At 25.3% G+C, this 16635-nt stretch overlaps 1 protein-coding gene across 1 annotated transcript; it reads left to right on the forward strand.

Moving 5' to 3' along the window:
* The first annotated feature begins 15079 nt into the window (after window positions 1-15079).
* On the forward strand, window positions 15080-16523 carry LOC145834065 (ubiquitin-like domain-containing CTD phosphatase 1). Its single transcript, XM_082941397.1, has one exon. It carries the CDS (start codon window positions 15091-15093, stop codon window positions 16147-16149), a length of 1059 nt encoding a protein of 352 aa, XP_082797523.1. The 5' UTR covers window positions 15080-15090; the 3' UTR covers window positions 16150-16523.
* Window positions 16524-16635: the final 112 nt, after the last annotated feature.

The raw sequence follows: 16635 nt of genomic DNA on the forward strand, positions 1-16635 counted from the left end.
GTTATAAAGAATCAAAATTGAAGCTTGAACAACTAAATCTCATTCAAAATCTAGAAAAATATTTGCAAAAAAGATTTTTCAAACATCTTCACACTATCCTGAGCCTTTTATTAAAAGAAAAAATATATTGAGCTTTTTATTAAAAAAAACCATTGTGAGTAAGTCTGAATTTATATTAAAAAGTATTCTGAGTTGTTTGGAGTTATCCTGAGTCATCCTAGGATTTTCAAAACTTTCAAATGTCTTAAGCTTTCCTGAGTGAGTGGCAATCCTGTTACAAACACTACTTTGTGCTGAAATCAAATTAACATATAAAAAAACTGTTATAGAAAAGCTCAATTTATTTTCAAATCTTTTTTTTCAATTTCCATTGATTTACAGTGAATATATTTTTTCAGCTATTTGTTGTGCTCAAACTTTTCAGTTGCTATGCTTGAGCAGAGCTACCAACAAAGCAGAAAAGTTTGCGTAATGTATAGGATACGCACAGTTAAATTAACAAAAATTAAATAGCACAACAAAAAGTACTGCAAACTGAATATTTAAAAATGAACCAATTCAAACTTACCTATGGTCTATAAAATTATCACAAAATTTTCAAAAAATTTTGCAGTTAGCTAGCTCAATTTAGTCTAAGTTGCTTGAACTAATAGGCTAAGTCAGCCTAATTCTTGTAAATTTTCAAACTAGCCTGAGTTAGCCTGAGTGTGTGGCAACGCTGTTCATTACAAAAAATCTGAGTAATATATAAAGTTTTAATTGTATATTATACTTATTTATATTAAGTCATTGTTTTACATAATAAAATTATTCAGACTTATTTTTTTCTTAAGTATTACAATTACAGGTATTTTTGCTCTAAACTTACAAATTTTAGGTATTGGCTTAGAATGGCAAACCTTATCTAAATTAAAAGTAAAGGTACACACACTTTTTCTAAATTTAATTAAAGTTTATTTAAAAATAAATGTTCAGCTTGCTACCAGTATAAATTTATAATTATAGTAAGCGATATAAACTTTTATAAAAAACAATGCAGTGTTAAAAAAAAGTTACAAAATGTACAAAGACTATGTAGAGATTATAGACATTAAGTCATTACTTAATTTTTTTAAGTATAATTTTATAAACAACAAAGTACTAGATGAACAAAATTTTTAAGCAAAATTAGCAAACACATGGTGGCCAATGGTTTTTTTTAATTTCTTCTTATTTTTCAAATTTTCTTCATGATTTTTATAAGTCCATGTTTTCTTATATATTTTTTGTACAAAATAAAACTTATGGTAAAAACAAGGTTGCCATAGATCTAGCTCAGAAAAATTTCCTGGCTTTTCCAAACTTTTTACTAAAATTTTTCTGACTTAAACTTATTCTAAAGAACATAATCTAACACTTGAAATTGTATAAAGCCTTCAATCTAATTTTAATACAGTTTTTTTTTGCTGAATTCAGTCATCAAACTTCCATTACATCAATTGAACCATCTGTGTATGATTAATACCTCTCTTAAAAGTTATTTTACAAATTTAAACAACTTTGTAAAAGTTGAGGTTAAGTATACACGTCAATTTGTCAGATAAAATACTAAAAAACTGCTTAATTATAAAGAACTCAATTATTTACTTCAAGAAAAAACACTTTGATTCTAAAATTATAGTAGACAAACTTTTGTGTATATATCACAGTTTCACTATGGACACGTCCTTGCTACAGATCATCAATAATAAAAGCTTACAAAAACTGCTTGTTTGAGTAGGGTACTTGTTTGATATATTCATAGAAAAATTTTGCAGTTTTATAAAGGATATTTTATTAATTTATACCAGATGAAGGCATTGGAAATTAAATAATTTTGTTAATTTATAGGAGAATTTTGCATTTTTTTCTGACTTAAAAGAATTTTAAGTAAGCTTTTACCATTTGAAGGCTTTGGAAAATAAGGAATTTTATGATTTAAACTGACAAAATCTGACTTTTTTTTAATTTTGTCAAATTTCTTGACTTTTCTTGACTTTTTTTCAAAAACCCCTTTTTTTCCCTGACTTTTGTCATTTTTTTTTAGTTTTTCCTGACTTTTCCTGACCTTGTACCAACCCTGTAAAAAACTGTTTAAAATAGTATAAGAGTATTGAAAGCACACTGTAATGTATTAATACTTTAAATGTTTGTATAATAATTAAAATTCTTATAATGCCACTAATGCCACAAGAATTTTTATATAATAGATTTTTTCTTCCAACTATATGTTTTATAATTTATGTAAAAATTGTTGAAAATTCCTTTTTTTTTTTAGCTCAACTTTCTAATTTCAGGTTTTATGGCAACTCTGATATCTAGTATCTAGTAATTAACTATTTGATATGGAGAAGTTCAAAATTCAAGCTTTCTAGGAATTTTTTGCCCTATTTTTCAAATTCCAGGTTATTCCAGATTTTTCAGGATAAATGGTCACCCTGTGATCAAAATTTATTAAAAAAATTGTTTAATACAATAGTTACTACTCTTTGAGAAAAAAAAAATCAGTATGAGTTATAAACTAATCTCAAAAAACTAAACACAGTTGTACTAATAACCCAGTGTGCATTGAAAACATTTTTCAATAAGTTTTTCTATTTAATTTGAGGTTTTTTTTTTAATTTAAAGCAATGTTGCAATGTTGCCACAGATTTTTTAAATCTATTTTTCCAGGTTTTCTATATTTTTTCCAGGTTTTTGATAGTACAAGTTTTTTGGCCTACTTTTAGTATAAAATTGAATTTAAGGTTTTAAATGGTTTCAAGTATTGAAAGGATACTGTAATGCTACTTTAAATGTGTTTTATAACAAAAAAAAAATTTTACATAATAGATTTTCCATATAGTCCAAGTTCCGTTACTTTAAATATAAAGTTTTTACAGGTTTTTAAGTCATTTTTGTTCAAAATTACAAGTTTTTTTCAAAATTTCTCAGGTTTTTTTACCTAAATTGTCAAATCTATGTACTTCTAAGTTTTTTGACAATCCTTTGAAGGATCTAGCGCAGAAAACAAAAAAATATACTTTTAGTTGAACTTTTACATTAAAAAAATTATAGAAGAAAATATTACTATTCATAGGATTGTATTGAAAAATTCAATAAAAATGACATCATAGGTTAATTGGAAGTTTTATATTTTATAAAAACTGACTTTTAGTTAGTTTCATACTTTTATTAAAAAGCTACTATCAGTTTTTGAAATAAATTAAGCAGGGTGGCCAGAGGTTTTTTATATTTTTTAAAAGGTTTTTAATAGTTGTTAAAACTGTTTTTTTTTCGTATTTTTGCTCTATTTTTTGGCAAATTTTATTCAGGTTTTCAAATTCTCTTCCAGGTTTTTTTAAATTACACATTTTAGGGTCTATTTAAAGGTTAAAATCAAGTTTAAGGTAAAAAACTGTGTTAAACAGTATAAAAACATTGAAAAGATATTTTAAAGCTTCTTTAAATGTAGCTTCTTTAAATGTAGTTTTTAATAAAAAATTTGATGAAGAAAAAAATTTATATATATTATAGGTTTTTAGTGTCAAATCAAAATTTAACTACTTAATTTGTAAAAGTTGTTTAATTTACCAGTTTTTAGTCATTTTTGTTCAAAACTTTCAAAACTTCTCAAATTCAAGGTTTTTCCAGGATTCCATGTTTTCTTAAAACCCTGTAATTAACTAGATATGAAGTTAAATACAAATTTAGTAAAATAAAATCACTGAATAGATATTACAATGCTACTTAAAACATGTTAATACAGGTTAGTACATATATAATATGTAGAACTTTTTGTTTAATAGTCATTTCTTATTTCATCTTAATTCCATTACTTTAGATTTAAAAGCTGTTTAAAGTTGTAAGGATTTTCCAGATTTTTCAAAAAGAAGCAAACTTTGAAATTCCAGAATTTTAGGTCAAATGGCCACTCTTAGTAAGAAAAAAATTTGAAGTAACAGTGTAGTAAATATTTACTACTTTTTCCTGGTAGTGGTTAATTTATATGATAGATTTTTTGTGTTAAACCAAAATTTTATTACAAAACATGTAAAATTTGTTTATAATGCCAGAATTTCCAGGTTATTTTTTTTTTTTTCAAAATGCCTCAACTTTCAGGTTTTCCTATCCTATATTGTAAAGTTCCAGATTTTGTGGCAACCCTTTATATAAACAATAATATAACCACCATTATTTTTATAGATAACTGATTGCAAAAATGTGCAGCATTTATCAATAACTACATTTAAGTAAGTTTTTAGTAAGATAAAAGTATATTCTATGTATTAAGTATACATAAAAATTTATTAAATCATTAACTTTAATTATTTTGTTTTATTAATATATATTATATATAAGATGAAATATTTTAACAATAGAAATAGTTTTTTTACAAAATTTAATTATTTTTTTAATTTTATAAAACTGATTAGTAAGAGGATATTTACAGAAAATATTCATTTTTAAATTCTGGAGTTTTTGCCAAAACAGAATTATATAAGTTTAAAGAAAAAATCTAGCTTATTCTTGACTCATTTCTAGAGTTTTTCCAAGATTTTTAAAGCAAAGTTATTTAAAACTTAAAGTCTGACAACAAGTTTATAAATATACTTTTAATTTATTAATATTAAGTAAACACAACAAAAACTAATTTATTACCTAAGAAAAGTAATCATTTTATTTTTTGGTTTAACAAATAAAAATTTTAACATGTTTTGATACTGAGGCAACAAAAAAAATGTGATTATTTACAACTATGGTGTAAACTACTGTGAAGAAAAATTTTTTATTAGCTACACACTGTTTGCATTTAAATGATGGCTTAGAGGTCTTAATGACCACTCTGAAATTTCCCTGTCATTTCAATATTTAAAATCATAGCCAACTTCTACAAATTTTAAAACAGGCCTCACTTAAAATTTTTATATTTGAAAAAAAATTCCCTTTGAAATTTAGACAAATTTTAAAAAAAGCCATTTTATCACTTTACTAGACATAATCATTACAAAATAAGGGGAAAATTCAGTCTATTTTCTTAACTTAGAAATTTCAAAACACAACAAGCTCTGTGTTATTTGTTCGTAAAGACTATTTTTGACATAAATAACCAGCTTAATGATAAACCTAAGATAAATTTAGTTTTTTTTTTTTTACTATCAGTTTATTAGGTCGTACTAGATCCCATAGGAAAAGTGGGACGTTTTGGCTTTTTTTTAGTTCTCCTAACATATCTCAAAAAATACATGTATTTTCTACCTAATACTTTTTTTTTTAATAAACTAACTTTCTCAGTGAGTAAAATTAATTTTTATATAACTTAGTATTTTTTAACATATAGACCAATTTCGGTTTATTCAGTTTTTATCTTTGAATAGAGTCTGCTTGCTTAGACATTTTTTTTTGTTTTTTATTTTAAACTCACTCACTAATTAATATATTTTTATTTAACATTTTCAAACTGTAAATAATATACGTTTTATTATTTTATCAAAAATATGTTGGGATAACTAAGAAACCACAAAAGGGTCTATAAATTTTATTTAGTTCTCGTTACATATTAAGAGAAAGACTAAAATAATGATTGTTTTTGTTTAGGAGTTTTTAACAAAAGCATTTTTATTAGTAAGTGAACTTAGATTATCGTAAAATGTTTTTTTTTTTGACTAACCAACAAGACACTAATTAAAGACGAAAACAAAAAAACAAAATGGCCGAAATAAAAATATATTAAGGTAAAAAAAAAAGTTAATTCACTAATAAAATTTAACTAGTTGAAATTAAATTAACTTTTCGAGGTACGCTGCGAGAGCGAGGATTAGAAAAAATAAAATGTCTAGCTTTGTTTATTGGCTTTTGCTCTGCACCAACCCAATAAACCCAAAGTCCAAACTCAAGATGAAAACATAATTTATTTTAGCTGTATCATTAAGCTATTAAACTAAGTAAAAATATTTTTTAAGAACAAACAACAAAGATATTGTTGTGGTTTGAAATTTTTAAGTCAACAAAAAAGACTCAAGTTTTCCATTATTAAAGAATGATTATCCTCTTTAATAGTCGGGTCGGCTACATTTGTAACGCTTTGGAAATACTTTTATTCACAACATTTTGCAAAAAAGGTTAAAAGATAGTACAGCAGACTTTAAAAAGCACCTTTATCCCTAACCCACCTCACCCAAAATTTTTCACCTACACCCTTATAACTAAACCACCTTACCAAACATATAAAAAATTGCTAATGTATTTAAAGATCAGTCTAAGCTAAAAAAGCTGAAAAAGTTGAGTAAGCAAAAAAAAGAAGCTTTTTTTTAATTATATTTCTAATTTCATATATCTAAACTATATTTTTTTATTAAATTCTAATATAATATGTTTGGGTAAGCTTAGTTAGGGATAAGGGTATAATTAAAAAAAAAGAAAATCTAAAGCTTATAAAAAGTTTGCTGACTCAGCTTTTTTAAGCTCAGACTGACCTTTAGTATACTTTTCATAAAAATAAAATTAAAATAAAAAAAGTGAATTATTAGCCAATCAGAAGCGATCTAAGAACTGCAGCCGATGGTTACAAGTAAATATAAAAGATATTTGAAAAACAACAATCACTCTAAAACATGGTTAATTTAAAATATTTTTTAAACTAACAATTCCAAGACATAACTAGTATTATTTTCCATTAATGAGTTAATTTAATCTTGATTGCTGGTGATACATTTCTTCATTTAATTTGGACTTAGTTCTAGGGAAACTTTTATTTAGTCTTATAGTGAGGTCAAAATTATAATTACAAAGTTAAATAGCCATCGTTCATTCTCTATGAAGCTAAACGCTCATAGTTGATAAACTTAAAACGTAGTTTTATTGTACTGTAAAGAAAACCATAAGAATAGTTGGTGCAAGATAACAACCTTGATTCATTCCATTTTTAATCATAAATGAATTAAAAATTTCATCATTATAATTGACAGTTGTCTTGGTGTTGGGATTTGGGAAGGACAGACTTTACAATGTTAAAGGGGTATTGAATTCATCTAATATCAAACATAATTGTAAAAGCATTTCTTTGCTTACTAATTTGAATACATTAATAAGATCGATAAAAAGAAATATACAAATTCATGTTCTTTTTTTCTTATTTTTGTAAAGATTTGACATCGAAAAAACCATGTCAGTAGTTAAGAGATCAGATCTAAAACAACATAGGAATAGATCTTTAAATAAGTTTTTGTAAGCGGAAAAAGATTACCAGAATGATTTTGCAAGATGTTGCAAAATCTTTACCAGAAACACCAGTGCAGCTTTTGTTATCTAATAGGCACAAATGCTGATATAAATTATAATACCTTTAATATTAGCACCACGCAGTTTTGTGGATTTTTTAGGACGTAACTTTCTTACCAAAATTTTACTCAAATTTAAAACAGGATTGGTTAGTAAGCAGGTGCAGGACTTACATCGACGGAGCAAATCTACTGGTATGCCGTCACTATATAGTGCTTTTTAATGACCCTTTCCAGATAAAGCTTTACTCTATTTTTCCATAGCTATTTTCCGTCAGGATCAAACATAGCCGCAAATCTACCATGTGGTAAAGTGTTTGCCCTGTCTACACTGCTGCTCATTTTAATAAGTCGAATTTCTCCAGTAACAAAATTCAGAGGTGATGTCAACTTCTTCGTAGGTCGATTTGTTTTTTGTATTCTATCATACAATGACTTGGTTTCGCCTCTGTCAGCAGCAGCTTGAGTACTAGCGCCAGCTTTTTGCTAGAAATTATTAGCGCATTTCCTTGAAAAGAAATTTTTGGCGTAGTCTTTTAAATTTAAACGTGCTACTCGGGTAAAATAAAAATTCAACACGATCTTGTTGCTTTATCTTAATAATTAGTAGGAGCATACTAGTTTTATCTCCGAAGTAGTATTATTTTAAAGGTTGGTATCAAATTTGCACGAACCGACAAAACTGTACGAGAATACTGAATAATTTTTTTTTAAAGTTTTAATTGTAGCAAATAATCAGAGGAAATTATTGGTCGGAATTTTGACTATTAGTAACTAAAATGTCTTGTAACAGGTCTTAAATGTTACAACGGCTGATTGGTGGATAACTTTGATGTTAGTACTACTAAGTGGCACAATAATATCTATTATTGTTTTATTTTCACCTAGGGGACAATTTATTTTGAAATCAAACTGATAATTTTTTCATGGTAAGAAAACAAGGAGCTGAACTTTTATCCTATTTATTAAATATAATTATTTTTAATAGCAAAACTAAACATTCAAAGTCTTCAACATTTTAAGAACTACTTAATTTTGAAATAAGACCAAAATATTAACAGTTGGTAAAAAAAAGCTTCGGTCATTTATTAATACAAGATTAGAACTTTTTTTAATGTTTTAAAACTGATTTAAGTGAAAATTCCTAAAAAAGTCTATTTTTTCTTATGGGCCCTACTCAAAAATTCAAACTTCAATCCAATAGATTTTTTTGTAAATTATAGTCATAGGAGCGTTCTCTAGAATTTAAAAAACTGTCAAGCTAAGTTCACGCTTGTAAAAAACATTAGTCTCAAACTCTACCCCTTGTAACATAAACGAGTGGGTGTCACTTTTGCAGGAGGAGACACTTTCGCACAAGGTGACACTTTTGCATGAAGGGGCACTTATGCACAAGGACACTTTTGCATGGTGTCACTTTTGCACAAGGGACACTTTTGCAGGAGTGTCAATTTAGCACAAGGGGACACTTTTGCACGGAGGGTCACTTTTGCACAACAACATTAAGTTTTTTTTATCAAATTAATATTTTTTTTTGCTATCACTTTTACCCCTAACCATTACCCATGGTTGATCAATTTTTATTTTATTAATTTTTTGATTTTTATGATCTATTTTCTATAAATTATTTTATTATCCTGCTTTTTTTGATTAATCATTTTTATAAGGTATATATATATTTTTTTTATAACTGTTTCCCCCAACCCTTACCCTCGGTCGGTAACTTTATTTATTTCATTTTTTTTATTAAACTTTTTATTCTTTATATCTATTTTACTCTTGTGCAAAAATGACCCTTAGTGCTAAAGTGATGCTGTGCAAAAGTGACGCTCGTGAAAAAGAGTTGCAGTGCAAAATTGTCCACTTGTGCAAAAGTGACCCTGCGTGAAAAAGTGACCCTTTGTGCAAAAGTGTCTCTGTGCAATAGTGTCCCCTTGTGCAAATTTATGTCTGCTCTTGATGTTACTTATGTCTCAGATTCTATACATTTATGTTCATACTGATGTTTGGTTTTGGTTTACTACACAATGAAGCTATTTAAAGAGCTTTAGAAAAACTCAGGCTTCTTTGAATTTTTTTGCACAACTTGAGCTATTTTAGATATTTTAGATACGAGCTGTTTTTTTGACTGTAAATCTTTACTTCTTAAATGTTTTTTACTAAGGCCTTTTTTTACATTTTTACAAAAATAACAATGGCTTTTATTTTAAAGTTTTAACTTTAAGTATAAATTATAAGTCAGTTTTTTTTTAAATCTACAACTTAATTTAATTTTTAAGTCAACATAATTTTTGTAAATAGTTTCTATTCAACATGTATTGACTACAACAATTTTAATGTAAACTTATTTGAAAATATAAAAAATCATTAAAGTTCTATATTCTCCTTAACTTTTTAAGCTATAAGTATCAAACTTTTAACAAACTTATCTTATATCAGGATTGCCACACACTCGGGATAACTCAGAATATTTAGAAATTTATAAAAATATCAGGATGAAAAGGACAATTAAGTTTTTTAATAAAAATCTCAGGATAGTTATAAGATTTATTAAAATCCATTCCAGTTATTCCTAGATAATAAACAAGAATCAGTTGATTTAATTTTAATATTTGTAATTTTGTAACCAGTTTTGTTGAAGAACCTGATTTCTATTGATTTTGAAAAAAACTCAAGATGACTCAGGATAGTTTTTGGTCAATCGGAACAGTTTTTTTGACTCAAAGAGTAATGAACCTGTAAATTGTTCTAAAGTTTGCTGCAAATTGTTCTACAATCTGCAAATACCTAACTAGATAATGGAATTAAACAAACTTTATTGTAGTTGATTACTTTTTTTTATTTAGTGGAAAGTAATAATTATTAAGTATAACCTAGCTAAATAAAACCTATAAAACAGTCATGTCAAACATACTGCAGAAACATGTTATGTTGGATAACGATTTAATTATTACTTCAGTAATAAATTTCTAATTAAACCTAGGGCAAAAAAGTTACTGACACTTAAATGGCTTGTTTATTTGGTATAGTAAGTCTGAGGGTGATCAAAGCTCATTTCCAAAGTATTTCAAAATTTAAATCAACAGTTTTAAAAATATCACACCTTAAGTAAAAAATTACAACAATATTAAAAATCAAAAATTGGTCATATTTTTACCAATCATTTTTTTAAATAAGTGGGCTAGAAATGTTTTGATTAGAAATAATCAAATTAGAAATGATTAGGTTAGAATTGATAGTAAACTTAAATTTGTAAACATGTATATTTTATCACTTGTAGACATTAATTTCTTGCAAACTTGACTTTGAGTAGTTTACTACACTTTTACAAGTTTCTTTCATAAAAAAAGTATTTAAAAAATGAAAAAAGGAGGGGAAAGGTAGTAGATAGTGTGCTGGCTATAGTAGATTGTGGTTTTTATATTCAAGTATTGGTAATACTAGGTTTAAGAAGTTTTTTTTTCATTTTAGATTTTATTATTGGTCAATTCAATTTATCATAATTGTGGGCGTTTAGATATTTCTAGTTTTATTTAGACCACTTATTTGGGAATGTAATCTTTAGAATTTCCCCACAATTTGTGTTATTTGGTGTAGAGACCACAAAATAGTATATATATTTTTTGAATTTTAATTAAATTTAGAATAAATTTGTATAGTCAAGTAAATTATAGCAATTTAATTTGCTTGATCAAACTTATATAATATTTGTAAGTATACAAAATATTTACATTTAGACTTATATTAGCATACAGTAAATCAAAACAAATTACAAAAAGAAAAATGCAATTATTCACTACTAGAAAAAAAGTAAACATTCTTTTATTAAGTTTAGTATTACTAAACTATATAATAGAAATTATTATTAATTATTTTGTAGCTCAAAAATAAAAAGCTTGAAAGTACTAAAATATTTAAAATGGTTATAATAATTGTAATTTATATATTAGAAAATATTACTTTAAAAAACTACATTTTAGTTATGAAACAGTTATAATAATCCTAATATTTATATATTACAAAATACTACCTTAAAAACTCCATTTTAGTTATGAAAATACCTATTGTTTTTTACTTAATTTGATTTTAAACCTTTTATCTACTAAGTAATTTCTATAATCACAAACCTAAAATTAGATATTTAAATATTCTAGTTTATATTTTCCTTTCTGAAAATTAGGTTTACTATCATTTCTAACCTGCAATCATTTTTAACCGGATTACTTCTAAGCCCATTATTTCTAACCCAATCATGTCTAACTTAATCACTTCTAACCCAATAATTTCTAGCTTGATCACATCTAACCTAATCACTTCTAACCCAATCCTTTCTAACCCAATCATTTCTAACATGATTACTTTTAACCCAATTATTTTTAATTCAATCTAACCTGACATTTTCTAACCCAACCATATCTAACCCGATTGTTTCTAACCCAATCAGTAACATTTTTTTTGTTTTATAGATTTATTTTAACTAGTGTTTATTTCAAAACCAAACTAATGTTAACAAATTTGTTTTTATACTAAAATTTTGTTTACTTTGTCTTAACAGAAACTTGATAATTGTATAGCTTTAATTAAATACATTTTTAATAATCATTTTTATTTTTATTTATTATAATTTCAAATTGTTTTCTTTACTTTTTTTTTTGCATATCAACCTGCTTAAATCAAAATCAATTTTTAGATTAAATAAGATTTACTGGATTGTTTTTTTAATCTTAAATTATGCTTTGTTCAATTCTTTAAGTAATTCTTAAAGTATGTTTTTATTACACTAAAGATATATATTTTTGTCAATTAGATAGTTAGAATGTTATTTTAACACAAGTAAATTAGAAAAGTTAAACTTTTACTACTGTAATTTTCAGATACATAGATTTACATATTACAGTTTTTAAGCTTTGTTTTAAGTCTAGCACAAGAGTTGTATAGTATTTGACTAATCTTAACATTTTATAGTCTGTAAGTTTCCGCTTTAAGCTTGCACAAATTGTTCCACAACTTCCAAAATCTTTTTAGATAATGTAATTATAAAAACAATAAACGATTTAGAACACTTATGTTTAATTTTTTGGAAAATCATTATTTTTAGATATAGCAATTGAACAGATTTGTTTATTAATGTAACAAGTCTGAGGATTATCAAATTATGTCTAGTTATTCTTTTTGAAAACTTTTACTTAACTTTGTATAATATCCAAAATATTTTAATTTTGACTTGAATAGTACTTAATTTGATATATCTAATTTTTTACAATTACATTAACTTTATAAAAAAGAGTTTTTACGATCTTTTACTCTTAATTATAACTATTTTAACTAAAATTATTTTTTATCTTTCATTTATATAAAGTGGTTTTTTTGTTGTTGTTTTGTTTGGGCTTACGCTTTTTTAACTCTTTTAAATAAAGTAAATAAAATATAATTATTATATCAACATAAATTTTAATTTAGTTGTACTTAAAACAATTAAAAAGAATCAAATGATAATACTTATCATATATCATATATAAACTGAAAATTTTTAAGAAGATTAACTAGACAAGATTTAATCATCCTTGTACTTGTTGTAATAACATACAAGTCTGTTCAAGTGTCATTTTTTTTTGTTCTAGGTCTAGCTATATAAATTATTTATAAATGAAATAAAAAGTAGACGGTTAATTGACATTACATGCTTTTTCGATTTGTTAAATTCATAACTTTTTTATAGGTTTTAATTAGAAAGGTTATATCTGAAAATTTCAATTTTTTAATAAATAAAACAAAAATTTTCAGGTTTGACTAATATTTGTTTTAATTGTATTATATAAATTAGTCTCTGCAAGTTATTACAATTTGTGTCAGTTTTTAAGCTAAAAATAAAAACTAAGCGACTACAATGTAGTAATAAATTAGTCTACAACTGTACAACCTTTGCGCTAGACTTACAGCATAGCTTATATACTGTAATTTGAAGATCTTTATTTCTGATAATTACATTTGTAAATGTTTAACTTAAGAAAAACTTTTTTACACTTAATGTTAAAAATATTCTAGCTATGTAATTGAAAAGAATATTTAACTTTAATAGATTATTTAAGTTAATCCAGCTTACTTTAAGAACCAGAATTTTTAGAAACCTCTAGAAAGAAGAATTTTTAAAAGTTTTCAAAGAGTCTATTGATTACAACAGTAATTAAATAAACAGAAAATTTAAGACATTATCTTTGACTTATAAATTTCAACACACAACAGTTTCCTTGTTCTTTAGTATATTTTTTATTGAATTTAATAGCAAAATTGTACAGCTAAAACAAATTGCGTTTTGTTTTGATTTCGGGATTATTGGGTTGGTAATAAGCCGATAGAAAATGTGGGACATTTTTGCTTTTACTAGTCTGTGTATCATATCTCAAAAAATAGATACATATAGGATAATATAGATAAAAATTATTACTAATTTTCCTTGCAATATTTTTCAGTGAACTAACTACAATAGTCAGTGTTTTTGCTTTTATATAAACTTAATACTTTGTTTGGTTTATATGTTGGCAAGTTTTGGTTTTTTTAGTTATTGTCTTTATTTAGGGTCTTCTTATTTCGTCAAAAAAATAAAACATATGATATGATTGGATTAGAAGTTAGACGGTTAGACGGGTTTAAAATGATCGGGTTAGGTATGATCGGGTTAGAAATGATTGGGTAAGAAATGATCAGGTTAGAAATGGTCAGGTTAGAGGTGATCAGGATAGAAATAATTGGGTTAGAAATGATCAGGGTAGAAATGATTAAGGGTTAGAAATGATCAGCTTTCGAAACGTATTACTTCCAACTTTTGGTTCTTTGGATTATAAATCTTAATTGTTTCAAAAATTTTTGCAAATGTTGCAATTAGTACAAAGGTAACAGCTGTGAAAAATGTTACACTTATGACAACTTCTGTTATTCTGCTTACCAGTAAACCCTGTATGTATAAGTGAGCTGTATCAATATACTAACTAGCAAATAAGTTATTTCCAAATATATATAATAAAAAAATAAAGATATAAATAGTACACCATATTCTTAAATGATGTTTGTTTTTGAATAATTATTAAATGTGTTTTTCTTGCTGACAACTTAAAGAAATGTGAGTTAATATCTTAAGTAAAAAGATTAATTTTATTCAATTTAAAATAACTTTGATTAAGTAAATAAATAACTGTAATGTTGCAAAAACGGTTTTTGTTTTGTTTAAAGATTATTTTTAACTTAAGTTATAATGGAAGAAAAACTACTTATTTCCTGATGTTTTTTTATATTCCTCAAACTTTTGATTATTCAGTTATCTATATCCTTGCTTATCCGTTCCTTGCTTATCCTGCCAGTTTCAGTTAATTTAATTTGATTCCGCAAAAATTAATCTTTTCATTTTAGATTCAAAATAGTATAAGTTAAATTATTTATGGTGTGATTTGTTTTCATTAATTTGATTTTAAACTTAATTAATGTTTTGTTTATTTTTTTGTGTTAAATTATTTGGCTTGTTGAAAAAAAAAAAACTAATATTAAGAGAACATTTTGAGTCTTTTTTTTAATGCATTTTGTTATATAAAAAAAGCTATTTTTTTAAAGAAAAAGGATGTTTAGTTCTTATCTGGCCAAAGGCTAATCCGGCTATAAATACAAAAATAGGTTCCCAACATGGCTGGATTAGCAATTTTTCTGAAATTTCTTTTGATATCTGGTTAGTTTATAAACTTAAGAATAAAGTAGATTACACTTCAAGTTTATTCTTATTTTTTATTCCTAACTTGCAGAATTTTTTAGGAATTTTCCATTTATTATGTCTAAAATATCAGCAACTATAAAATGGAACTCAAATTCTTACTTAATTGAAAACTTGACTGATGAAAGTTCTGTTTTAGATTTAAAACTGCTCATTGAAAAGGAGACTAGAGTGAAACCATCAAGGCAAAAGTTATTAAACTTAAAACTAAAAGGAAAATTTCCAGCTGATGATGTTTTGCTTAAAGATTTAAAGATTAAACCTAAGATGAAAATTATGATGATGGGATCTGTAGAAGAGGATATAGAAGATATTGAAATTGTTCCAGAAGGAGCAAATGAAGTAGTAAATGATCTTGATATAGGAGATGAAGACGAAGAAATAAAACTTGAAAACATGGAAACCCATTTAGCAAAAATTGAAAATAGAGTTAGAAATTACAAAATTAAAGAATTAAATCCACCAAGAGCTGGAAAAAAGCTACTTGTTTTAGATGTTGATTACACAATATATGATCATAGGTCTACAGCTGAAAATATTTCACAGCTTTCAAGACCATATCTTCATGAATTTCTTGCACAGGCTTATGAAGACTATGACATAGGAATTTGGTCTGCAACAAGTATGAAATGGATAGATGTAAAAATGAAAGAACTTGGGGTGACTGATAATCCTAACTATAAAATCTGTTTTCATATGGACCATGGAGCTATGATTACAGTACACACAGAGAAGTATGGTATTTCTGACACAAAACCCTTAGGTGTTGTGTGGGGTAAGTATCCAGATTTTTACTCTCCTCAAAATACTATAATGTTTGATGATCTAAGAAGAAATTTTCTTATGAACCCTCAAACAGGTCTCAAGATTGCACCTTACAGAAATTCTAGAGTAGCTAAAGATACTGACAACGAATTAAAAAATTTATCAGGTTATTTGAAATGTATTTCAAAACTAGACAGTTTTACTAGACTAAAACACAAACATTGGAGAAATTACAGAAAAAGACGACATGAAAGAAGACACAGTTCTTCAAATAAAGAAAGTGAATCCTCAGCTCCTAGTTCTTCTTCTGATCCATTTTCAAAAAACTCTAATGAAAATCAGCAAGAATAAATTTTATATACCTAAGTTTTTTCATTATTTCTGTTTTTTTACAATGTTAACTTTAGTTTACAATTTGATATATATACTTTTTTCTTCAGTAAAATTGTTAATGATTATAAAAACTAAGAAACTTGGTTTGTTAAATAGTTTTAAATCAAAAAATATTAAAGATCGCATATCTATTGATAACAATTAGTTTTCTTATTTAAATGAAATAATATATTTTAATATGGATTTTTATTAAGAAAGTTTTTATTAATTTTTTATGGCAGTAAAACCAATATTTAAGTTTAATATGTTATTTATTTGATATTTTTTCTTAACTTATGGTCTTAAAATTACAAGCTTTTATGTTAAATAGTTTGTCATGCTATAAAATATCACTTACACTCAAAAATTAGTTTTTAATAAGTTTCTAATTCTCTAAATTAATACTACAAATTACAAACAAGTAAAATATAAAGTGTTTTACTTCAATCGTTTTCTATATTAAAG

This window comes from Thalia democratica, chromosome 4, assembly GCF_965202585.1.
Source record: "Thalia democratica chromosome 4, ktThaDemo2.hap1.1, whole genome shotgun sequence".
Lineage (NCBI taxonomy): Eukaryota > Metazoa > Chordata > Thaliacea > Salpida > Salpidae > Thalia > Thalia democratica.

Coding starts and splice junctions, on each gene's coding strand:
- LOC145834065 (XM_082941397.1), top strand. CDS start 15,091: ATGTCTAAAATATCAGCAACTATAAAATGGAACTCAAATTCTTACTTA.